This window comes from Chelonia mydas, chromosome 8, assembly GCF_015237465.2.
Source record: "Chelonia mydas isolate rCheMyd1 chromosome 8, rCheMyd1.pri.v2, whole genome shotgun sequence".
NCBI classification, from domain to species: Eukaryota; Metazoa; Chordata; order Testudines; family Cheloniidae; genus Chelonia; species Chelonia mydas.
Genome location: NC_057854.1, coordinates 37,426,380 through 37,452,742, shown reverse-complemented (window position 1 = coordinate 37,452,742; position 26,363 = coordinate 37,426,380). Strand labels below are relative to the sequence as shown.

Sequence of the window (26,363 nt, the reverse complement as noted above, 5' to 3'; positions counted from 1 at the left end):
TTATTAATTACCTTAACTGTAAAACAAATGCATCTTGTTTTCAGTTTGAAGTTTTCATGATCCCAGCCATTGTCCCCTATGGCTTTGTCTGTGAGCTTAAAGATAACTTAAAATCAATTATATTCTCACTGAATAAGCCCTTTCTTATTCTTTCCTTTGATAAAACTCTGTAAGCATCTCACCATAAGGTGCCTTTTCCAGAGCTTAAACCAATCCTGTAGCTCTCTCAAGACTCTGTCCAATTTGTCAACATCTGTCAAGGTTCCTCCCCCACTCTGAACTCTAGGGTACAGATGTGGGGACCTGCATGAAAACCTCCTAAGCTTACTTTTATCAGCTTAGGTTAAAACTTCCCCAAGGTACAAATTAATTTTATCCTTTGTCCTTGGAATATCCACTGCCACCACCAAACTCTAACTGGGTTTACTGGGAAACGTAGTTTGGACACGTCTTTCCCCCCAAAATCCTCCCAACCCTTGCACCCCACTTCCTGGGAAAGGTTTAGTAAAAATCCTCACCAATTTGCATAGGTGACCACAGACCCAAACCCTTGGATCTGAGCACAATGAAAAAGCATTCAGTTTTCTTACAAGAAGACTTTTAATAGAAGTAAAGGAATCATCTCTGTAAAATCAGGATGGTAGATACCTTACAGGGTAATTAGATTCAAAACATAGAGAATCCCTCTAGGCAAAACTTTAAGTTACAAAAAAGACACACAGACAGAAATAGTCATTCTATTCAGCACAGTTCTTTTCCCAGCCATTTAAAGAAATCATAATCTAACACATACCTAGCTAGATTACTTACTAAAAGTTCTAAGACTCCATTCCTGTGCTATCCCCGGCAAAAGCAGCATACAGACAGACACAGACCCTTTGTTTCTCTCCCTCCTCCCAGCTTTTGAAAGTATCTTGTCTCCTCATTGGTCATTTTGGTCAGGTGCCAGCGAGGTTACCTTTAGCTTCTTAACCCTTTACAGGTGAGAGGATTTTTCCTCTGGCCAGGAGGGATTTTAAAGGGGTTTACCCTTCCCTTTATATTTATGACAACATCTTTTAAAAAATATGGAAACCAGAACTGGACACAGTATTCTAGTGGTGGTCTCACGGATACCCAATTTAGATGTATCATCCCTTGATATTATTCTCATTATACATCTAAGAATTACTGTGATGCTGGCAGACCAGGTTGCATCTCATGCCAAGGTCCCCATGTCTCAATTGAACACTGGCAATAGATAGCCAGAATCAGTCTGACTCACCCCTATGTTATGTTAGTATTGTTAAAACAGCTATTAGGATGAAAGAACGTGTTTAAAGTTTAGACTTTATTGAAGGCTTGTGAGTTGCTGCATGCATTTATCTCACTTATAATATCTGCACCCCATATTGTAAAGCAATATTTGAATGGTTGTATTGTGAGCGTCTGTGACTGTGTAAATCACCAGACAAGGGGGAGACATCATTTAATGTGAAGGGCTGACTTTCAACAGAAGATGTTACACCCTTCCCAAAAGGAAAGATCCATCTATACCAGATGGACAATTGTGGACCCTGCAGCTGGAAGATCCCTGCACACTGTCAACAAGAGGACAAAAGACTTTTGTTATTCTGTCCTCCTCCTTGTGAAGATGAATCATGCAAGGGGACTTCTCCCATTAGTTATGTTTGCCATTTAGAGACATGGCAGGAGGGGAATAAAAACCCCAAACAAAAGGAAATTATTATCTCTATGCTGCTTGGACTTGGGGGTGGGAGGGCTAACTTTTCTAAACATAAGCAAGAGATCCCTAGTTGCTTAGCCTGGATTAGTCCTAAATCATACATAGAGCTTGCCAATTTTAGCCGTTATTTCCTTTTGAAAGTTGATTGTATGTCTTTTGTGTATATGTTTACCTGCTTTAACTTTGTTAATAACTGTTATTTTTCACTTTCCTATTTAATAACTCTTTATAGAGTTTGTTGTATGATTAGTTACAGTGTTGTCTTTGGTGTGAGATCTAAGGTACAATTGAGCTGGGGTAAGTGACTGGTCCTTTGGGACTGGGAATAACATAAACCTTGCTGTGCTTCTTGGTTTAAGGAACCAGCTATGACAAAGGTTCACGCACTGGGTGGTGATAGATCAGCAAACTCAAGGGGACTGTAACTCCATGTTAAGGCTGTCATGGTGCCTGAGGAGTTTCCACTTGATAACTGCATGGTGAAATTTAAGTATAGAAGTCATTCAAAATTGGGGTTTGTGACTTGCTTCCTAACTGTCTTCCTTGAGGTTGGTACTCATGCTCTTGAATCATTGCAGGCAGTGTTACACTGGCAGAGTCGACATGATTCACATACCACAGGTCAATAAGGCTTTGTCTACACTACCGAGCTTTTAGTGACATGGCCACATCGACATAGCCCTGTCCCTAAAAGTCAGCCAGTGTAGCCGCTGTTTGTTGGCTCTTTTGCCAACAAAATACTTCCACCCCCAACGAGCTGCATTCATGTTGCCGGCAGGAGAGTGCTCCTGCCCACAATGCACTGTTCACACTGGCACTTGCCGCCTTAAAACTTTTGTCTTTCGGGAGATGGGGGCGGGGGGTGACTTAACACCTCTGAACCACAAAAGTTTTGTCATTCAATTGCCAGTGTAGATATAGCCTTAGGTTTATAGATCATAACCCCAGAGCTGTTAATGTTTAAACTTGATATTGAGAATTTTAAAGATTAAAGAATAGACATACTGTGTGAACCAGAGTAATATGATAGTCTTAAGGGAGAAGACCTTGAACATTTATGTTTGCAGAATGGAATGTCCTTTAAAAGGAAATCCCCAGGTCAGGAGTTGAGAGTTTTGCTCATAAATTTTGACCACTTACCCAGGGAAGTATAGGAGATGGAGTCTGATCAACAGAGTGAGAACCATCCTGTCCCACATGCTGCAGAGGCAACCACAACCATGGAACTAGCTGGATTGCAGCACCTGACAGCCAAAGAAGAACCAGAGAATGATGGCAGAATTGTGGATCAGAGAGAGGGAAGCAACTAGGGCAGCTTAGGTAAAGGAATGCCAAAGAGACATGGAAGAAACAGCGGCAGCCAAATCCACTGAAGAAGCTGAAGAGAGGGTGTGACGTTATCTGATTAAAATATGACCATGCAGATCATTGTTGCTACCACTGTTATATAATTGCAACTAATCTTGTACAAAGTATATCTAGTAAGGTGTCTATGGAAAGGTTATGATTGGCTGAATATTATTATGCTATTTGGATGTATGTATCATTTTTGTATTTGAAGTTATGAGAATTGGCTCAATACCTGTATTTCAAATATGTTTGCTCCTGTGCTAATGCCCACAAGATATTTAGTCTGCACATCTTGAAGGGACTATTCAAGTTAAGTGGCCCATCAAGGGACACTTAACTCACAATGGACTATGGAAGATGCCCATCCACACCTGCTGGACTTTCATGTGAACAACTAGAGTATAGGTAATGGCCTCTGCTGTGATTAAGCAAAATCATGCATGGACATGTCACTTGCCCATGTGACTTCAAACACCATCTTGCTAGCTGTAATTTTTTACTAGCTGTGCTGAAACAATGGAACAATGGATTTCCCTCCACATGGCAGAGCCTTGAAATGAATCAGGTGTCTCAGAAAGCATGGTATGACAGGCATGCTTGAGAAAAGTCTTTTTATATAGGTGACTTCGTGTTAGTGTTCATTCCTGTAAGGAAAAAAAAGATACAAGATTGTTGTGAGGCACCTTTCATTATGATAGAGAGAGTGAATGAGATCACTTATGATGCAATGAAACTGCAATGCAGGGGAGGTGTGTAAAATGTACGTCAATAGATTGAAAACTTAACACAAAAGAGAGATGGCAGTGAATATGATTTGTTGGGCTGATGAGGGACCATTTACTGCCCCATTAAATTATTTGGTCAGGGAGAGTAAGGAACAGACTTCTCTGGAGAGCATGCAGATTTGGAAATATTTGGACCCAACCCAAAAGCAGGAGATATTAGTCCTCTTGAAATACCTCAGGCAGGTATTTTCAAACCTGCCAGGTTTAACTAACAGCATTGTGCATTCCATGGAAACTAGAGGGCCACACCATGCCCCTTTCAGAGCATACCACTACTTAGAAATGCAAAGACAAATTCAGGAGGCGGTGGAGAGCATTCTAGACATGGGAGTGACTACTAAATCAAAAATACTCTGGGCATCTCCTATTGTAATGGTATCCACAAGGAATAAAATGATGAGAGTTTGTGTGGATTTTAGAAGGGCAAATGCCATCACACTAACTGATCCCAACCCAATCTCACCAAACCCGAGATAGAGGACCTACTGGATCTATGAAGGGGTACTCTGGATTTAACTCAAGGGTATTGAGAAATTCCCTTAAATGCTGATGCCCAGGAAAAGTCAGTTTTCATAGAGAAGTCTGGCCTATATCAGCGTAAGAAGTTATACCTTTCAGATTAATTAATTCAGGGGTTTTCTTTCAGAGGCTTGTCAATGAGATCTTGCAGGGTTTACAGACAATGGCCTGGGCCTATGTAGGTGACTTGGCTATTTTAAGTGACTCCTAGAAAGACTACCTGAACCATGTGGGAATTGCATTGGCGAGGCTTAGAGAAGCCAAGCTCACTGTCAAGGTGTCCAAATGCAAGATGAGGGCAGCAGAAGTACTTAATTTAGGATACAGGATGGGCAGTGGGTTTGTTCGCCCTGCTCCTCTAAAAGTAAAAGCCATTGGGAATTGGCCTGCCCCACAAACCAGGAAGCAGGTCCAAGAACCAAGACTAACCCATGAACCAAGAAACAGATTTATTGCTCTGGCGAGTAATTATCAGAGGTTTGTAAAGGGGTTTAGCAACATTGTGGCCTCACAACCAGACCTTATAAAAAAGGGAAAACCATACTGGGTGATATGGACTGAGGTCTGTGAGAAAGGCTTCAAGGGCATAAAAGAGGCTTTGCCAGTTTAAGTTATCCCTGATTTCAGCAAACCTTGTGCTGTGCACTGATACTTCTGATATTGGGTTACATGCATTGCTAATGCAGGCTGGGTTGAGGACAACAGCGACCCCATTGCCTTTTTAAGTAAAAAACTGACCCACATGTAACAGAACTATGATGTCATCAAGAGGGAATGTTATGCCATAGTCTGGGCTGCTAAACAACTTAAGCCTTATCTGCCTACTAGAAAATTTAAGGTTCTAATGGACCACTCCCTGTTAATTTGGTTGCACAGGGCCAATAGGACCAATTTGAGACTACTATGCAGGAGCCTAGCACTACAGAAGTATGACACAGAAATAATGCATATCCAGGGAAAAGAAAATGTAGTGGCAGATGCCTTATCATGGATGGTGGATTATGAGGCATAGTCAGGAGTATCAATGACATCCCTTCCTACACCGGTTTTTCATTGGGGGTGTGACACTGGCACACCAGGACAGCTCATGCCAGGGTTCCCATGTCTCAACTGACCAATGCATAGCTGGAATCAGCCTGGCTCATCTGTTTGTTATTATGGTTATAACAGGTATTAGAATGATAAGAATGTGTTTAGACTTTATTAAATGTTTATAAGATCCTGCATATATTAATTTCATTTATAACATCTGTATCCCATATAAGGGAAATATAGCCTAGGTGGAGCTACTTATAAGGTGGCTGCATTACTGGTTGGAAAACTGTTCCCAGTGAATAGTTATCAGTGGTTTACAGTCAAGTGGTGTCCTCCAGGGATAGGTCCTGCGTCTGGTTCTGTTCAGGATCTTCATAAATGATTTAAATAATGGCATAGAGAGTACACTTATAAAATTTGTGGATGATACCAAGTTGGGAGAGGTTGCTTGGAAAATACAACTAACATTCAAAACTATCTGGAAAAACTGGAGAAATGGTCTGAATTAAATAGAATTAAATTCAATAAGGACAAATGCAAAGTACTCCACTTAGGAAGGAACAATCAATTGCACACATACAAAATGGGAAATGACTTCCTAAGAATACGGCTGAAAGGGATCTGGGGGTGATTGTGGATCACAAGCTAAATATGAGTCAACAGTGTAACACTACTGCAAAAAAAAAAAAAGTGAACATTGTTCTGGAATGTATTAGCAGGAGTGTTGTAAGCAAGACACTAGAAGTAATTCTTCCAATCTATTCCACACTGATAAGGCCTCTAGTGTCCAAATTCTGGATGCCACATTTCAGGAAAGACGTAGACAAATTGGAGAAAGTCCAGAGAACAGCAACAAAAATGATTAAAGGTCTAGAAAATATGACCTATGAGGAAAGATTGACAGAATTGGGTTTGTTTAATCTGGAGAAGAGAAGACTGAGGGGGGACATAACAGTTTTCAAGTACATAAAAGATTATTACAAGAAGAAGGGTGAAAATTTGTTTCTTGTTAACCTTGAGGATAGGACAAGAAGCAATGGGCCTAGATTGCAGCAAGGGAGGTTTAGGTTGGTCATTAGGAAAAGCTTCCTAACTGTCAGGGTAGTTAAGCACTAGAATAAATTGCATAGGGAGGTTGTGAAATCTCTGTCACTGGAAATTTTTAAGAGTAGGTTAGACAAACACCATTAAGGGATGGTATAGATAATACTTAGTCCTGCCTTGAGTTCAGGGGACTGGACCAGAATACCTCTTGAGGTCACTTCCAGTCCTACACTTCTATGATTCTATAATTTAATAATGTAATATTTGAGCAGTGGTACTCTGAGCCTCTGAGACTGTGTAAATCACCAGACGAGAAAGAGAGAGATCATTTAGTGTGAAGGGCTGACCTTCAACAGAAATTCTTAAGCCCTTCTCAAAACGAAAGGTTCATCAATACCAGAAAGACTGTTGTGGACATTGCAACTGGAATTTCACTGTGTACCATCAACAAGAGGACAAAAAACATTTGTTGCTCTGTCCTCCTTCCTGTGAATATGAGTCATACAAGTAGACTCCTTTCCTGCTCAAGCCTCTGGACTATGAACTTACACTAATGGGACATTCTAACCAAAGGACTGAGGACCTTCCAATGATTTGAAAGCAACCAGAGACTTAACAAGCCAGCAGTTTATTCCATCACTGCTACAAGCCTGATCCAAGAACTTTGCAATTATTGTATGCATTTGATTTCTTAACCAATTTTAGCTCTCACCTTTCTTTCTTTCTTTTTATAAATAAACCTTTAGATATTAGATGCTAAAGGATTGGCAACAGAGTGATTTTTGGGTAAGATCTGAGTTATATATTGACCTGGGTATGTGGCTGGTCCTTTGGGATCAGAAGAACTTTTTGTTTGATGAAATTGGTTTTAAATAACCACTCATCTTTAAGTCTAGATTTTTGGTGGTGATACAAGGACTGGGATGTCTAAGGAGACTGCTTTTCTGACTTCCTGTTAGCCAGTGCGGTGAAATAGAAGTTTACTTTTGTTGCTGGTTTGGTATATCTTATGGGAGAATAACCACCAGTTTTGGGGTGTGTCTGCTCTATTTCTCAGCAGTTTGTCCTGAATTTGGTATTCTCAGTTGTGAAGGCATGGTGACAGTGGGTCCACAAGCAATTGTCTTGTTTGCTACCCCCCGAGACTGGCTCTGGCTTTTATATGCAGAAAAACAATTGTGGCACGAGTGGGCTGTGAAGTTTTTATAGCATGTTGGGAGGGGGCTCAGAAAGAAAAAGGTTGAAAACCACTGATCTAATGCACAATTAGACCGGGGTTAAGAGATTGGTTCCTTGGAACTGGGAGTAACCTGAATACTGCTGTGATTCTTGGTGTAAGGCCCAGCTATCACAAAGGGATATTTCCTTGGGTAGCAAGATTGATTGGAGTATCCAAGGGGACTGTCTGTGACTTCATGTTAAGGCCTGTTATAATACCTGAGGAATTTCCAATTGACCATTGTTGGTGAAGTCTAAGTACAAACCTCACAATTAGTTTGCGATTTGAGTCCTGCTTTCAAACCATCCGCCCAGAGGTTGATATTCATTCTCTTGTGTCACTGCAGGTAATGTTACAATTGCGTGAGCTCTTTTGTTATAGGTTCACACTGGGAGCTGTAATTTAGTTAATTATCTACCATGAGGCATAAGTCCTTTTCAGAGTCACTGTTTTCCAGGGTACTATTCACTATCCTGTAAGAATGGCCTATATTCTTTGTTCCTAGAAAGATGATTTCATATTTGACTGTATTAAAATATATTCTATTCAATAACATCTATCTTACAAACAGTCTATATGCCTCTGTATCAATGGTCTGGCTTCATCATTATTTATCATTCTACCAATCTTTGAGTTATCTGCACAGTTCATCAGCAAACGTGTACTTTCTTCGAGGTCACTGGTAATTTTTGAAAAGCATTAGACTGTGAAGTAATCCTTGCTGCACCCAACCAGAAACATTGCCATAATTGGTGAGTTCTCCTTTACATTGAAATTTTGAGATCTATCACTCAATAAAACTTAAAGCCATTTTTTATGGATCATATTATCATCCGTTTGCCAACTGGTAACAGATTTTGGTGTCTTGCAGGATGGTTTTCTGTTGGTGGAGACCATACTTGAACAAACTCAAGCAAACCCCTTTCTCAGAAATCTCAGTTGAAACACTAATATCCGGTTTCCAAGAAGCAACTGTGCACCAGTAATTGACTCTAGTCAGAGACATTAAGGTGAACAGGAAACTTTCTTGTTGTTTGCAGTTCCCTCCCAGAAGAGAGCCTGCTTTACAAAAACTAATAACAATGTGCCATCTGGTGACTCTAACCACAATAATATCTAATTTGGATAGTGCTAGCATTTTAATCAGTTGGTCCTGAAGTTTTAGATCAAACATCTGACAAAAATCTAAATATATTACATCAACACAATTACCTTTATCAATCATAGGTATAATCTAGCCAAGGGATGGCATAAAGTTTGTCTGAAAAGACCTATTTCTCAGGAGATGATGTTGATTGGCAATACTTATATTTCTGTCCTCTAATTTCTTACTTATAGATCCCTACATCTACAATTTCATTATTTTTCTCCAAAATAACTTCAGCCTAACTAGACTACAATTACATGGGCCATTCCCTTTTGTGCTTTTAAAATATCTTATTAAAATATGTTAAAACATTCTTCTTTTATTCCTTCTTTGGTTCTAAGAATTACAGTCTTCTTACAAAAGACAGAAAAATGTTACAAAATGAAGGATGTGCTCTTTCATTTTGAAAAGTTAAGGTATAAAACACACATTAGACTTCTGATAGGACTGTTAATATAGGACAGTGTTTATCTTTTTTTAGTACAAATACTAGGTTTTGGAAATAAAGAACATCCCAAGAGCATATTCCTAATAAAATAATGTCTTCAAAAGACTTTAGACCATGTAAACCAAACACTTATACCTATATGTTATACATAAAACATATTAAATAAATTCACTGTACTATCTTTACCACACACACACACACACGCAGAACCAGTTTCCTCCCATAACACATTAGTCAGTGATATCAAAGCAGGCAAGTGAAACAATAAACAGAAGTGTCTGAACTTTTCCACTTATAAAAAGCAAAATTCTGCTAATATTAAACAATATGCAGCCATCGTAAAGTTCATAGGGAGGCACAGAGACAGAGTATAAATTAGAGGAGAATTTGGCCTGAAGTCATGATACAACATGCAACAATTTCAGTCTGTCAAGTCCCAGAATGTGGGGCACCTAGAAAATCCCTGTCCCTCTCTATGCATCCCAGTATGCTGACCCAGCCTACATTGCTCCCTGAATACCCTGCTCTTCTCTTCCTTATGCCTAGCACCCTATAATTACTTCATTCTCCTTCCATTTTCTGTCAATATCCTGCCTCATTCATGCACCTCCTCTTTCTTCCTATCCAAGACTCTCACCTTTCAAGACCAATAAGTACAGCTCCTTGCTACACCAGACCCCTAACCCCAGTCTAAATCCCTCCCAACCCATTGTCTGTCCTTCATATCTCCTTCCAGAATTCTGTTCTTTCCACATTTCCCCTCATTGTCCTACTCTCCACAATTCATGCCAGAAATCAATAATGAGTTTATATGTAAAAACATTTTAAAATTATTTTCAACCTTGCTCTCATTACATGGGCATACTGTTCTGCATGAGTATGACCCAGGATGTAGCCACAGTCAACAGCGGAGAGAGAGAGAGTGAAAAAACAAACAAAATTGTGCTTCCATCCACTTCAAGGCCCACACAACCCTGCACAGAGCATTTGTCCACTCAGCATAAAGTGCATGGTGTTAGATCAGTCTTTTTTATCTTGATCCAATCCCCTCCACCCTCCCCTCCACCCATATTCTGCCCATAGCTAGCAACAGATAGTTGAACTTTGCTCTAGCCAATACAAAATAAAAACATCCATTCACTTAAAAATTCTCTTTTAAGTAGGACATCATTTTTCAGTTCTAAGTTTCTCTAAACTTCCTGGTATTGTGACATAGTCAAACACTTCCTCTTCTTATTTCCACCTGAACCCCTCCCACAGCTGGTTCTTTAGCTTCTTTCTTAATGAGTCCCAATGAACTTCCATCATTCCTATATTGTGTATAGAACAAGCTGTAACATCTTTGTAAGTTTTCTACTATGTCTCTGAAAATATCAAAAGACACTTCTACTCAACAACAGAAACAAAACAAAGGAAACTGGGAGTTTCTGGGCCTTATGATTCAAACAAGTTAGAAACATTTTCACAAGTGAACTACTGTTATATCTGTCAGGTTTCTGGGTGCAGTCCAGACCCGTGAGAGGTTGTGTTACCACCTGCCCTATAACTCTGGGTGCCTTACATGCTTTGCTACTGTGGTTCAGAGTTGGGTCATCAACAGCCAGCAGACAAGCATGCAGTTCCCTGAGTGTCTGTATGCCATGCAGCTCTGGTTCAGCACTTCTGAACACAGAGGTCTACTCACAACACAACATCCCCACTGAGGTCTCCACCAGCCTTCGTTATACCTGCAGGGTGACCTCAACACACACCCGGTCCTGAATTTCCCCTAAATCATCTGCCCAGAAGTATCCAGCCCTTTTCTGGAACACTCAGAGAATTAATAAGGTTGTTCCTCCTCTAAAGAGACAAAACCAGAACTTATTACTTTAACTGGAGTTAACAATCACTTCAGATAAGAGATTTAACTTAACAAGCTACTGCCTTGGTTCAAGGTAGATTTCTTATCAATCTTTCTTCTTTCTAGCCATGGCTGACTTTCTCTCAGTCAGGTCTTTCCACAGAAGTACAAGGTGCTGGTTTTCTTTGTTTTCTTAGGTAAAAGGTCTTTGCCTAATCAAGTTTACATACATGTAGTTCCCAGAGACTTCAACCCCCTTGACTGAAGAACTCATTGTTCTCAGCTTGCACGAGGTCTGGCCCCTTGTGCCTGTCACTGTTTTGTTTCCAGACTCTGGATGACCTCGTGCTGTTCTTCCCTTCCTGTGAATTTCCTGTGCCACTGAGGATTCATATGTAAACGAGGATTCCATTGTTTTTGGTCACACCTTGCTTAATTTCACTGGAGACCAGTAGACAGCTGCCTTCCCTCCTGTCTGGGAGAAAACCTGTTTCTCCTTTTGTTTGGACACACAATTTTAAGCATAATATCAGTGAATATTCATAATTCCTCATATAGTGTTAATACCTGCATTTTACAATGATATTAATCACCTGTGTGTCATTAGCTTTCATAAAACACCTTATCGGATACACTTTTATAATACAGTAATATTGTACACTATCGGTTGATTCAATTTTTTGTCATTTGAGGTTAAGATCCCTGTCTTTATAGTCCAGTACACCATTTTCTCCTTCTGGGAAGAGACTCCATGCAGTCTGGTGAAGACTTCATGCTGGTTCCTCCCCTGCTGGTGATAATTGAGTTTCTCCTTCTTCCCCTTGTTAGCTTGATGGCTGTGTTTACCTTCTATGTAAATGCACCTTTATTGTCTCTGCATGAGGACCTGAATAGTCAGCTAAGGAAATACACATCCCATTGTCTAGGGAAGACTGGTCTTATGCATTTGTTGCCTGTGAAGGGACATGCCTTCTCACTGGCCAGGAGGAGGCTAAGGAGCTCTTCTGGGACTATGCTGTACTAATAAGGTACACCTGCACAGCTCGTTTCTCCTTGAGGAGGAGGGACTTATAAGGGGAAGCCAACCATAGGAAGGGGTGGTGACCAGGAAGAAAGCTGCTCCATGCAGAGACTGTGAGTTACAGAAGCAGGCCAGGTGAGGACAAGAAAGCCATGTGGACCACACTGCTTCCAGAGTCACCCCAGCTAACAGCCAAGTAACACACCCCAGGAAGAAGGGTAGGAGATAAACACCACAAGAGGCAATAGACTTTCAGAGACTGAGCCTGTAAAGCCCTATCCAGGGGTTTCTGAGAGGCTGACCTCCGTTCCAGCAGCCTTCCTCTCTAACAAGGGACAGGGAGAAAGAAGAACCAACCCTCTGCCGGGGAGCAATTTCCCCAGAAAACTCCCCTGAATGCAGCCACTGGGGCAGTAGAGAAGGTAAATGAAGGACAGTGGAACCTGGGAGGGAAGGTTTAGGGAGTCCTGCTACCTCCTACATTGCTCACATTTTAAGAACATAACACTAGCACATTTCCATAACTCTTTGTACATATATCACAAAAGAATATTGATAATTGAGTTATTAGTTTTCCAATCATATTTAACACACCACCTTTTGGATATATATCATGACAACAGTGTGCTGGGTGTAGTGAGTATGCCAGAGTTGCGGGCACTGAACAGTGAACCACCAATGGGCCTCTGTGTCACAATATTGTAAAAACAAGAAACATTAAAATTAATTTTCTTATTTTTGCCACACTACACAGACATGCTTTACTATGGGGTGACATGTCATAGTATTTCAGGGAAAGGGGTATTCTTTTGAGGGAAGTGTACGTGTGGTTCAATAATATGGTGTAAAAATAAAGCTATATTCAACTTTTAATATAAATTTGTTCCCACTATTCCATAAAAAAATGACTCTTTGCTTCAGTGACACATTCTACAACCTATTTTATCTTTCAGATAGTTATAACTAGTCAAAATAAACCACTATATATTTGGGATATTTCAATAGACTTGTCTATTAAATGAGGGATATAAGTAACAATGATTACAAATTAAGATGTATTATTTCAGCTAAACAATTGCTTCCACCATGTTACCAATTTATTAAGATACACATTTCAATATATTTGTAACTTTCCAAGCCATGTAACGTGCATATGGGTGCAAAAATGAAGTCCCACTTTAAAACTACATCTGAGTAAATGCTTTGCATTGATAAAATGTGAAATTATATATATATATATATATATATATATATATATATATATATATATATATATATATATATATATATATATTACATTTACACATGAAGGATGCAGAGAACTGTACAAAAATATACGTTTATGTATTAGCCAAGGAAAAAAACTCTCACCTTCTTCTCTAGATGGAAAAGCAATACAGGGCATACAAAGTCCAAACCACACTACCAAAAGAGGCAGACTCACCTGAAGGAGTGGCTGGACCCCATTGCTCACACTCAAATTCTCTGACATGAGGAAGGATTCCTTTTTTTTATCAATTGACTGACACGTTGGGGTACTTGAACAGTTTAATTTTGGTAGGGTAAATTGACTTTTTCTGGAGTCCGTGGTTAGAGAAACCTCATGTGAGTAGGAGTGAAGAAAAGCTCTGACTCCATCGATCCCCACAAACTGCGAGACGGGAACTCCACTGAAAGTCACAACTCGAGGAGTCAAACAGCTGCGAGTTTCTCCACCGGCGGAGCCTCAGGGCCAGTAACACTAGGATAAAGGTAAAGAACAAGCAGGAAACGGAAGCCACAGCGATCACCAAATACAAGGTGAGGCTGGACTGGGGGTCTGCAGGAGCTGAGAGGCTGCTTAAATCGGAGAGGATTTCGGGGATGCTGTCAGCCACCACCACCGTGACAGTGGCCGTGGAAGAGAGAGGGGGCTGCCCGTTGTCCTTCACTAAAACCACCAGACTTTGCTTGAGCGCATCTTTGTCTACAAAGGAGCGCGCTGTCCTGATCTCGCCGCTGTGGAGTCCCACAGAGAAGAGCCCCGGCTCTGTAGCCTTCAGCAGCTGGAAGGAGAGCCAGGCGTTCTGCCCGGAGTCTGCATCCATCGCCACCACCTTAGTGACCAGGTAACCCGGCTCGGAGGAGCGAGGGGCCAACTCCACTCCCGTGGAGCCATCGGTGGGAAAGGAGGGGTGTAAGATGTGCGGGCTGTTGTCATTCTGATCCAGTATAAAGAGAGTGACGGAGACATTACTGCTGAGAGGTGGGGAACCCCCATCCTGAGCCTGCACTTGGAACCGAATCTCCCGGAACTGTTCGTAATCGAAGGAGCGCAGAGCGTAGAGAGCCCCAGTCTCGGAGTTAATGGAGATGGAGGAGGAGAGTGGAGCTTCCTGGTTCTGAGTTCCAGTAATGGAGTAAGTGACTCTGGCGTTCTCCCCCGAGTCAGGATCATTCGCTTTCAGGGAACAAACGGAAGCTCCTCTGGGATTGTTCTCCGTGATGTACAAAGTGTAGGATGTCTGGTTGAAGATGGGAGCGTTGTCGTTTATGTCTGAAAGTTGCACTAAAATTGTTGTTTTGGAAGCCAAATTTGGAGCCCCTCGGTCTGTGGCTGTGATCGTCACATTGTAATCCGAGACCCGCTCACGGTCCAGGGGTCTGTCAGTCACCAAGCTGTAATAATTGTCAAATGATTTCTGTAACCGGAATGGCAGGTTGCCGGGTATGGAGCATGTGACCTCTCCATTCTCTCCAGAATCTTTATCTCTGATGTTTAATAGAGCAATCAGAGTCCCTGGAGGGTTGTCTTCGCTGACTGAGCTGAAGAGAGAAGCGATTGTTATTTTGGGAGCATTATCATTAACATCAATCACCGTAACCAGGACTTTAGACCTGGCCGAGAGGTCTCCAACGTCCTTTGCTTGAACCTCCATTTCATATAATGCAGCTTCCTCATAATCCAGGTTTCCCACAATTGATATTTCCCCCGTTTTAGAATCCACCTGGAATATCTGGGACGCTTTGTCTTTCATCTTCCGGAGTGAATATGTGACCTCCGAATTTATTGCTTCGTCCGGATCTGTGGCGTTTACTGTCAGCAGCAGAGACCCGACGGGCACATTTTCCAAAACACTCACTTTATAGACAGGCTGACTGAAAACTGGTGCATTGTCATTTGCGTCAAGGACAATAACGCGGATCTGTGCAGTTCCGGACCTAACTGGATCTCCCCCGTCAGTGGCTGTGAGGATTAGATCGTGAACATCTTGTTCTTCCCGGTCTAGAGACTTTTCCAGCACCAGTTCGACATATTTGTCCCCGTCAGCTCCCGTTTGCACATCCAGAGAGAAGTGTTTGTTACTGCTGAGATAATAGCCCTGCACAGAACTGGCTCCCACATCTGGATCCTGCGCCTCCTCAAGAGAATATCGGGTTCCCACAGCGGCTAACTCACTGATTCTAAATTCCAATTCATCTTCCTGGAAGCGGGGCGCATTGTCATTAATATCTGTGATTTCAACGTCAACTATGAAAAGCTTCACTTTATCCTCAACAAGAACCTCAAGATGTAACAGACACGTCTCTAGCTGGCCACAGATTTGCTCTCTGTCCATTCTTTCTGTGGTGATTAAATGGCCGCTCTTAAGATTCAGAGCAAAATACTGAGTCCTACCTGTGGAAACAATGCGGACTCCCCGGTCTGAGAGTTCCTTTAAATCCAGTCCCAGATCCTTTAAGATATTCCCCACGAAAGAGCCTTTCTGCATTTCTTCAGGAATTGAATAGTGAATTTTCCCAGAAACTGTCTCCCAAGCGGTAACCAATGTAAAGCAGAACAGGGCTAGTCTTTTGCAGTCGCGGAGCCTTGCTTTATCCGCCATTTCCAGATCTTTGAAGTAGAGGTGCAGAATCCTAATCTCGGGACACTGTAGTTTAGTGTGATTTTTATTGTTTTCTTTCCTGAGATACTAGTTTATATAATAATTCTACTGCGGAGATCATCCATGCAACCGTTTGTATGAAGGCTGCGTTCCAAACTGTTTGAACTCTCTGCAGTCTGTGCTGTGAACCAGAGGGCGGGGCTGCCTGAATCTCTGATTGCATTTCTCTGCCTCGCTGGTGAACAGCGGCACCCAGAGTGTCAACCGATAACTGCAACAGCTCCGATTAATACTTTTTAAATTTCAGAATAGCAGCCGTGTTAGTCTGTATTCGCAAAAAGAACATGAGGACTTGTGACACCTTAGAGACTAACAAACTTATTTATTTGAGCATAAGCTTTAGTGAGCTACAGCTCACTTCATCGGATGCCACAAGTACTCCTTTACTTTTTAAATTGGCTTTTAATATGTTCCCCTCCCCCCCCCCCGCACCATATGCTTTATCGAGTCTTAAAACTACATAATAAATCTACAAATCTTGCTGTGATGGCGTACTTACTGTTAGCTATACTCCTCATCTTGATGCAGTAATTTTATAAAATTACTGTCACACGAACAAAACAATTCCGTTCTCTCTCTCCCCTTCAAATTGGGGATAATTCACAACTATGTTTCATACTGGGACAAATCGACCTTGAATATAAATCATACTCGAATAGTACGAATCATTCCTATTTTTGTTGTTTTCTTAGACATTACTGCACATACGAGTGCTTAGGGTACATTATTTCATTCTCTTTCCATAAGCATTTTCTCCGACCTTCTTTTCAGAATGCAACATGCATTTATTTACTTTTTATTTGTATTTTATTTTTTCACGAGAACAAAAAAGTCTATGCGTTGCTCTAAAGAATTTTGCTCATGTAAAGTTCAGTATAAATAAAAGCAAATCCAGCAGCCTCTCTCCTAACCCCAAGAGGAAGTCTCGTACACTGGGGAAATTAAAATATCTATAACGGCTCCACATTCATCAACAACAACAAGGTTCTTTCCTAAGAGCTCCTGAAAACAGATGGTTTTTGCAGCATGCCCTAAAGATCATCAGAGCTGGAGATTGATACTAGTTTCCAAAGTTAAGGACACTTACAGTAAAATACCCTGCCATCAGCTTTCCCCCTTCTCTAATTTACCCCGTTGTGGCTCCAGTTCTGGTGTTTCCGCCTATTCCAATTAGGCCAGTATACCACACGCACATAGGGGGAGAAAGGATCTCTCACGCAGACTGGTCTCAAGTAATACAGGAATTTATAGTTAATTTTGAGCACCTTAAACTTCATCTAGAAATCAAAAGACAGCCAATGCAAATCATGGGGCACTGGTGATCCCATCTGAGAGGAGACAAAGAATATGATCATATAGACTATTGTTGCAACCACTGTTATACATTTGCAGAAAATATTGTACAAAGGTTGTCTAGTGAGGTGTCTATGAAAAGGTTATGATTTGCTGGTTATAATTATGCTATCTCTATGCATGTAGCATTTTTGTATTTAAAGTTATAAATCTATATTTGGATTTCAAATGTTTGCTCTTGGGGTAATGCCCACAAAGTAACAGCCAGCACATCTTGGAGGGACTATTCAAATTAAGTGGCTCATCAAGAAACACTTGGTTGACAATGGACCATGGGAGACGCCCATTTAGACTGAGTGGACTGTCATGTAAACGTGCTGTCTGGAGTGTAGGTAATGGCTTCCTGCAATACCTGAGGGAAATTGAGCATAAACATGTGACTTGCCCATGTGACTCCAAACTCCATCTTGTTGCTGTAATCTTCCACAGTAAGAACAATGGGATGCCCTCCACATAGCAAACACTATAAAAGGCCCTCCATTTGGTCTTCAATCCTGCTTCTTACTTCTGAAGGAACTTTGCTACAAACTGAAGCTCTGAACAAAGGACTGAATTATCCATCCAAGCTGTGGATGTATTCCAGAGCCTTTACCTAAATCAGCAGTTTATTCCATAGCTGCTACAAGCCTGAATCAAGAACTTTGCCTTTACTGTATGTAATCGATTCCTTTAACCAATTTTAACTTTTTCTTTCTTTCTTTCTTTCTTTCTTTCTTTCTTTCTTTCTTTCTTTCTTTCTTTCTTTCTTTCAATAAACCTTTAGATTATAGATATTAAAGGATTGGCACCCGCATGATTTTTGGGTAAGATCTGTGTTATGTATTGACCTGGGTGTGTGGCTGGTCCTTTGGGATCAGAAGAACCTATTATTTGATGAGACTGGTTTTAAGAACCACTCATCTCTGAATCCGGTGTTTTTGGTGGTGATAGAAATAGTAAAATGCCTGAGGAAACTGCCTTTATGTTTTCTTGTTAGCCAGTGTGGTAAAACAGGAGCGTACTTTTGTGGCTGGTTTGGTATATCTTATAAAAGAATAGCCACCAGTTTGGGGTTGTGTTTGCCCTATTTCTCAGCAATTCATCCTGAATTTGACATCCGCAGTTGTGACCCACTGAGGCATGGTTACACTCCAGTTCTGGTGTTTCCATCTAGTCCAGTTAGGCCAGTATATCACATGCACATAGGGGGAGAAAGGGTCTCAAGTAGTAGAATTTATAGTTGATTGTGAGCACCTTAAATTTCATTTAGAAATCAAAAGACATCCAATGCAGATCATGGGGCACTGGTGCTCCCACCTGAGTCAAGACCAAAAGTACCTTATTTATACAGGTGGGGATATTTAGTTATTGTAACTTAGCATTTCAATTTACTTATAAATCAAATAATTTTTATTGACGTGTGAAAATGAAATACCTGTGAAATCATGTTATTGCATGGAAAAGGAGATGTAGAAAATGTCTCCGAATGGATTATGTGACAGGGTCGGGCCAGATGGCTATAGGAGAGTAATAGAAGGCAGATATATTAGCCCCAGGCTAAGAAGGTCCCTTTTCCCTGGGTAAGGTAACAGGGAAGGTTCCAGAACAATCAGGAACCTTCTGGAGACAATTAAGACAGGTTGATTAGAACACCTGCAGCCAATCAAGAAGCTGCTAGAATTTATTAAGGCAGGCTAATCAGGGCACCTGGGTTTTAAAAAGGAGCTCACTTCAGTTTGAGGTGTGCGTGTGAGGAGCTGGGAGCAAGAGGCACTCGGAGCTCAGAGTGAGAACTTGGACTGTTGGAGGACTGAGGTGTACAAGCATTATCAGGAGGAAGGTCCTATGGTGAGGATAAAGAAGGTGTTGGGAGGAGGCCATTGGGAAGTAGCCCAGGGAGTTGTAGCTGTCGCACAGCTGTTCCAGGAAGCACTCTAGACAGCTGCATTCCACAGGGCCTTGGGCTGGAACCCAGAGTAGAGGGCAGGCCCAGGTTCCCCCCAGATCCTCCCCAACTCCTGGTCAGACACAGGAGGAATCGACCTGGACTGTGAATTCAGAAAAACGGCCAAGCTGAGGGCTGCCATGAAGCTCCAAGGTGAGCAAATCCGCCAATAAGTGCAAGACCCACCAAGGTAGAGCAGGAACTTTGTCAAAGTTATGAAAGAATATCTCATAGGTTTTGTTTACATCTCTTACATCTATATGCAAACTTTGTATCTTATTCCTTTGAGGTGATCAAGCATTTGTCCCTAGTTGCTTTGTTTTAGATATTAATGCTTCAGTCCTCAGAGACTGATGAACAGAAGGAAAAAAGGCAAAAGAAAGACAGGAATGAGAGGGAGAGCAAACTGTGTATCTGCCGAGAAATTAAACTGTTACCCTAGAATCATTGTTAATGTTTAGGGAATGATTTAATCATATTATCAGGAAATTTTCTATTTATGTAACTATTTTTATTTCTGTGCCACTTTATTCTCCCACGCTATTGATGAGGCACATTAAAAATATCTTTATAGTTACATTTGTATTAATACCCATTCCAAGTCAAAGGGAGAGAAAGCTATGATAATGTGGAAATAAAGTAATGTCTTAACATGACAATTATTATAATACTTTGAAACTACTTAGTGATATTCTAGATCTCTTTTGGGATTAGTGCATCATGACATATTCCACACTTATCAGAAAACCATAGCTTTTCAACTTGTCTCACCAATGAACCTAGTACCAGAACATGAAATAACTTTAAAAAAAAGATTCTTTATGGAACGCAAGCTTCATTATGGAAAATATATTCATATTCAATATATGTATTCATAAACTAATTAGTCAAGCAACACGTATAGTAAATAGTGTATTACTAAAAAGGTCCAAGAGATCTAATTTTGACTAGAATTAAAACTGTTTCAAAACACAGGCAGACACACTAGCGCATCACGACAGACTCTCACCTCATGGAGTGTGTTGGCCTCGGACTTTGGGTCTCCAGGCGCAGATTTACTGCTCATAGGTAGCATTTCAGAGTTGTCTCTGCAAAGAATATCCTCTTCTATGAAATTCTGACCATTTGATTTTAGGAGACTAAATGCCATTATGCCAGAGTCTGCAGCTAAACATTGGTTATAGCTATATGATAAAGTCCCATCGCAGTAGCTCCTGGGCAGTCCGGGACCCGACTTGGAAAAATGATCAGAACCAAAACATCGCAAAACTGGAAGATTCATCGACCTTGCACATTTCATCACAATAGCCAGTGCAACTGTCAGGAGGAACAAAAATGAGATCGAGGCTAAAGCCAACACCAAGTAAAACTGTAAATCAGACTGAGATGCCGAGTCACCCGATTGGTCGCTCATTTCCGGAAGAGCCTCTTGGAAGTTCTCGGCAAACACCAGGTTGAGAGTCACTGTGGCGGACAGAGGCGGCTGTCCGTTGTCCTTCACCAGGGTAACCAGCCTGTGCTTCACAGCATCGCTGTCCGCAAAGGCGCGGGCTGTCCGGATCTCCTTGCTGTAAAGCCCCATGCTGAAGAGCGACGGGTCCGTGGCCTGGAGCAGGTGGTAGGAGAGCCAGGCATTGTGTCCCGAGTCAGCATCCACCGCCACCACCTTAGTCACCAGATAACCTGCCTTGGCCGAGCGAGGGACCATGTCGAACAAAGCGGAGCCATCGGCTCCGAAGGAAGGGTACAGGATGCGAGGGGTGTTATCATTCTGATCCACAATAAACACCCTGACGGTGACATTGCTGCTGAGAGGCGGGGACCTGCCGTCTTGGGCCTTCACTTGCATCTCAAACTCCCGGAATTGCTCGTAGTCGAAGGAGCGCTGCGCATAGATCGCTCCGGTCTGGGAGTTAATGGACATGTAGGAGGAGACAGGCACCTCCTTGATGCTTCTGCTCAGGATGGAGTAAGTGACTGGGGCGTTCAGGTCCAGATCCCGGTCTGAGGCTTTTACACTGAAAATAGAGGCTCCCGAGCAGGGCCGGATTAAGACCTTTAGAGGCCATAAGCACTGAAAAGATTATGGTGCCCCCCCCCATATGTAATTCAAAATAAAAACCGTACTATATCATAAAATAAAATTTTATTTTTCAAAATGACACAAAACTTACATGTATGCTGAAATTAAAATAGCTTCTTTCTAGATTTTCTGATTACAAAATTCTGGATAAGTTCATTGAAGGTGACTCCACGAAGCATGTCCGCTTCCATACACAATAGGGAAAGTGAATCACGTCTGTCCTGACACATTGTTGTTCTCTGAGGGTTATTTATTCTTGTCAGTTGAGAAAAAGAGCGTTCTGCAGAGCAGTTAGTAATCATCAATGTTAGAAAAATATGTAGTGCGATCTCTACATTTGGAAATACACATTGTATTGCGTCTTTCAATATTGTGTCATGAAGATCAATGTGACTGAATTTCATTTTTCGTGTTTCATTAAACTTTGCGTGCATATAACAGTGGAACTGCCATACTTCTCCACAGAGATTCATGTTTAAGTCAACAGGGTATGAGTTAACTAGCTTTTGGGAACCTTGTGAATATTGTTCGTCAGATAAGTCCATATCGTTTAGAAAAGAAAATCTGCTTGATACTTCTTTGTACACTTCACCTCTCCTCTTCATATGAGCTTCAAGTGTATCAAGTATAGCGTAGTAAGTAGATATGCAAAATTTGTCTCTAGGATTCAGTGCTGTTTCTGTTGCACTGCTATCATTTGCTTGTTTTTTCCTGATTCTCTTGCGGGACTGGACTTCTTTGTAGTTAGTATCAGGCAAGATATCTTTTGATATGTCTTCAAATCTTTCAAAATCATTCCTCAAAGTGTGTAAGTGGTCTGCTAATGATTCACAGAGGTCTGCACATGTTTTCAAATCCAATTATTTTTCTTGGAGAGCTTGACTTGTGTGGTAAACCTGTTGTAAAATTTCATTCCACATGGTCAACATGAATACAAACTCTAGTTCTTGCATCTTGTTTGCAATGTTTTCTGCCTCTCATATAGTTTCTCCCTTTTGTGATTGGTCTTCAGCTATACTTTCTAACGCATCCACAGTCTTTGAATAGGACTCCAGAACTGCACTTGTTGCCACTGCACGTGCCTCCCAGCGAGTATTAGAAAGAGATTTCAAAACATGGTATGAATATGGCATATTTGTTCTGTTTTAAAAGCTTCTTCTGCATTCCTTGATAGCGCCCTGACATGTTGGCAGCATTGTCATAAGCTTGACCTCTGCACTTTGAGAAATATATTTTGCAAACTTGGCACAGACAATGCAGTTCTTGATTTGCCATTTCTTCACCAGTGTGGCTTTTCAAATTGAGGAATGTTATAAATTGTTCAACAGGTTTTCCAGCTGTGGGAGACACATATCTTAGTACAATACTCAATTGATCAATATGGGAAAGATCAGGTGTAGAGTCAACAGATAAACTGAAGTACCCAGAAGTACTTATTTCATCCACAATAGCTGAACAAACTTTGTCACTCATTAGACCAATGAGTTCATCACATATTGTCTTGGATAAGTATGATGGGTTACCTTTGCCAACATTCCCATATTTTGAGATATGGCCCGCTAAAAATGGGTCAAACTGAGCCACAAGCTCCAACAGGAATTGGAAGAACATATCAATAATAAAATTGAGAATATAACTCAGAAGAATATATCAATAATAAAACACAAATTTATTGTAACACATGACTGGATCTGATTTCCTGGCGTTATTTCAATCTACTTTAGTAGGACGCCCCCTGGTTTAGGTGGGGATAAGTAACAAAAAGAGAACAGACAAACGGGGGTAAGAGTGTGTAGTGGAATGTAAGGAAGTCTAACAAAGTTCTGGTTTTTCCCATGATGACTACTTAGATGCTTTTTTTGAAATATCAATTTTTTTCCAAAAAAACTCAAGCACGTGCTTAGTCTGCCGAAACTAAGCACATTCTTAATCTGCCTACTGGGTAATCCAGCCCTGCCCCCGAGGAATTGTTCTCTGGCGCATAGGCGGTGTAGGAAGGTTTCTGAAAGACAGGAGCGTTGTCATTGATACCCGAAATCTGCAACAGGATGGTTTTCTGGGTGGAGGGGGGGGGAGAGCCTTTGTCTGGGGCTGTGATTGTGATATTGACCAGGGGTCCTTGCTTGTAGTGTCTCCTTTCTCTGGGTCTACTTTGAATAATTGGCGCCCTGTGTCTTGAATGTCGCTGAAGGTGTAGGCGATCTTCGCATTCAATCCTTCATCCTTATCCATGGCTTTCACCCGAAGAAGGAAGGAGCCTTTTGGTAGATTTTCCCTCAGGCTGACCTTGTACGTCTCTTCAGTGAATATTGGAGGATTGTCACTGGCGTCAGAAATTTTAAAGTTAATCGTAACTGTCCCCGTTCTAAATGGATCTCCCCTGTCCACAGCCGCCAGGATCAAGTGATGAGAACTTTGTTGCTCCCTATCCAAAGGTTTTTCTAAAATTATTTCCTCATGCTTAATGCCATCTGGGGTCTCCTTCACGGAAAGGATAAAATGCGGGGTTTTACTGAGCTGGTAACTCTGCAGCAAGTTGATTCCAGCATCTGGATCTTGTGCAGATTCTACTGGGAATCCCGCGCCTGATAGTACCGATTAAATGAACGCTGTTTCTTTTGAACCGCGGGGCATTATCATTAATGTCCTGGATTTCGATGTTCACATGATAAATATTTAAAGGATTTTCAACCGAACCTCAGGACACAGAAGGGTGTTTCTCTACATATTTCCTCGCCGTCTAGCCTGCCGTTCACATACAGGTTGCCATTTTCCCCATTCACACTGAAGTATGGCTTTTCCTAACTGACGCAGAGCTTTCGCTGCTGCAATTTTCTGACATCCAACCCCAAATCGTTGGCGAGATTCCCCACAAGGGAACCTGTGGCCATTTCCTCCGGAATCGAAAAACGAATCTGCTCCGAGACCGCCCAGCAGAACAAAGAGAATCAGAAGGGAAACAACAGTACCTGCCGTGTGACTGCCCGGCTCGGCTTTCTGTGCCTGGTTTCCATCTCAGTCACTCTCCGATATGCTCTCTGGTATGCCTGTCTGGTCTGAATAAATTCTTTGTTTTAAATTCCTGTTACACTGAAAGGTTTTCCAGACTAGTCACTTCCATGTAAACAAAATGAACTTCTCTGCCTTGTAACATACCACAAGTCCAGGAGAGGATTTCTTTTCCCAACAAGTGTGTGAGAGCTTTCCTCTGCCTTGTTTCCTCTCGGAGCTGCGCTGTGTTACCGAGCAATCGCACTGCAGGGGGCTCCTATGGATCTCCAGCAGCAGCTCCTGCACCGCCTTGGCCAACAGCGGCACTTTCAATCTCGGCAGCAGAACTACAACTAAATTGATCTCGTGAAACAGAAAGTTAGAATCGTAACTCATTTGACAAATATAAACTCCATAATTCATACGAAAAAGTATAAACTGTTTGGCATTCATTTTAATTTCGCTTTCTTTTGTTTTCTGTGAAGTTTTGTATGTTCAGGTTCCACAACTGTTTGATTCATTCTTTTAAATGGCTTTGTGTATGATTAGATAGTTTCTCGGTCTGGAAGAGAAAGTTTCCCTGAATTCCTATAATTAGTGACCTATAGTAGCTGTATAGAGGAAGCCAAATTCTGATCTCAGTTTCAGCAATGTAAAGGCAGAATGACGAATCTGGACACAGCTTGATCCAGTGGACAAGACACGGTAGCGAGAATCATTAAACTGCGGTTATATTCCACCTCGCCGTTGATTTGCCCCAGCCTTTGTCCAGTCACTTAAGCCCTCTGTGTTTCAGTTTTCAATTTTTAAAAATGGTAGATAAAGTTGGCAACTTTACCTTTGCAAACATTGGAAATGTCTGAATAAAAAGTGCTATTTAAATTATAAGTATTATTACTCTAAATTCTTATCTGTATAAATAAGAGCAGATTCTGGCCCAAATAGTATTATTTTTTATGTACAGAATGCAAAATGTCAACAATTGAATGTGTTGGAACTGAAATTAAATAAGCAACTTACGTTTAATGTTTTTGATCAATCAGTCACAGATTTACAATTTTTAAGGCCGTTAAGAACTACGAATAGCATCTAGTCTGACCTACCACACAACACAGGGCAGAGAATTTCACCCAACAATTCCTGCAGTGCGGAAACTATTCTTCCCTAATGAGTAAGTGGCATTATTAGATCATTACAAGTCATGGTTCAATCATATTTTTTAGAAAGACAGCCAAACGTTTTTTAAAGACTCCAAGTGACGATGAATTAGCTAATTCTCTTATCAAAGCTTTTCTAGTAGTTAATTACTATCACTGTCACAAAGTTGCCTAATATTTCAATATGAGTTTCTCTAACTTCAGGATCCAGTTATTGACTCTTGTCATATCTGTCTGCTATATTAAAGGTCCTCTTAAATCAGGTATGTTTTCCCAGTGTAGCTACTTATATTCCATGATCAAGTTGGATGTTAACCTTCTATTTAATAAACTGTATAAATTGAGCTAATTAATTCTCTCACTATAAGGTATGTTGTTCAGTCTTCTAATAATTTTTGTAGCTCTTCTCTGAACCCCTTCCATTTTCAACATCTCTTTCTAAGTTGGACACCACAAATGGACACAGTATTCCAGGGACAATCTCACCAATATAGCATGCTGAGATAATACCATCTCTCTACTCCTATTCCATATCCCCATAGGTGCTGAAAATAGCTGTGCTGGGGGTGCTGCTACACTTCCTGGCTTGAAGTGGTTTCCATTATATACAGTGTTTACAGTTTGGTTCAATGGCTCTACACAAATTGTTCCAGCGCCAATACCCATGCCTCTTCCATATCCCCCAGATTATACATCCAGTGATGCTGCTACCCCTTTTGCAGCAACATCACACTGAGAGCTCATTCAGATATTTATATACCCTGATGGTACAACTCTCTCTTCCCCTGTCAAATA

The 26,363-nt window shown here is 41.2% G+C and overlaps 3 protein-coding genes and 1 pseudogene across 14 annotated transcripts in view; all 4 read right to left on the bottom strand.

Annotated features, from left to right (window-relative positions):
- Positions 1-26,363, bottom strand: part of LOC102931528 (protocadherin gamma-C5) — a 361,684-nt gene that overhangs the window by 202,421 nt on the left and 132,900 nt on the right. The gene's annotated exons all lie outside the window — the stretch shown is intronic.
- LOC102936717 overlaps positions 1-26,363 on the bottom strand; it is a 274,924-nt pseudogene that overhangs the window by 190,063 nt on the left and 58,498 nt on the right.
- Positions 13,585-18,311, bottom strand: LOC102937872 (protocadherin gamma-A12). The gene has a single exon (XM_037907158.2). The coding sequence runs from the start codon at positions 15,998-16,000 to the stop codon at positions 13,736-13,738; it is 2,265 nt and encodes a 754-aa protein (XP_037763086.1). The 5' UTR covers positions 16,001-18,311; the 3' UTR covers positions 13,585-13,735.
- LOC102937641 (protocadherin gamma-B2) lies at positions 20,115-25,287 on the bottom strand. Its single transcript, XM_027822695.3, is given in 5 exon segments — positions 20,115-21,376; positions 23,385-23,530; positions 23,533-24,019; positions 24,021-24,113; positions 24,115-25,287. Coding segments are annotated over 5 exon segments (2,121 nt in total). The 5' UTR covers positions 24,435-25,287; the 3' UTR covers positions 20,115-20,301.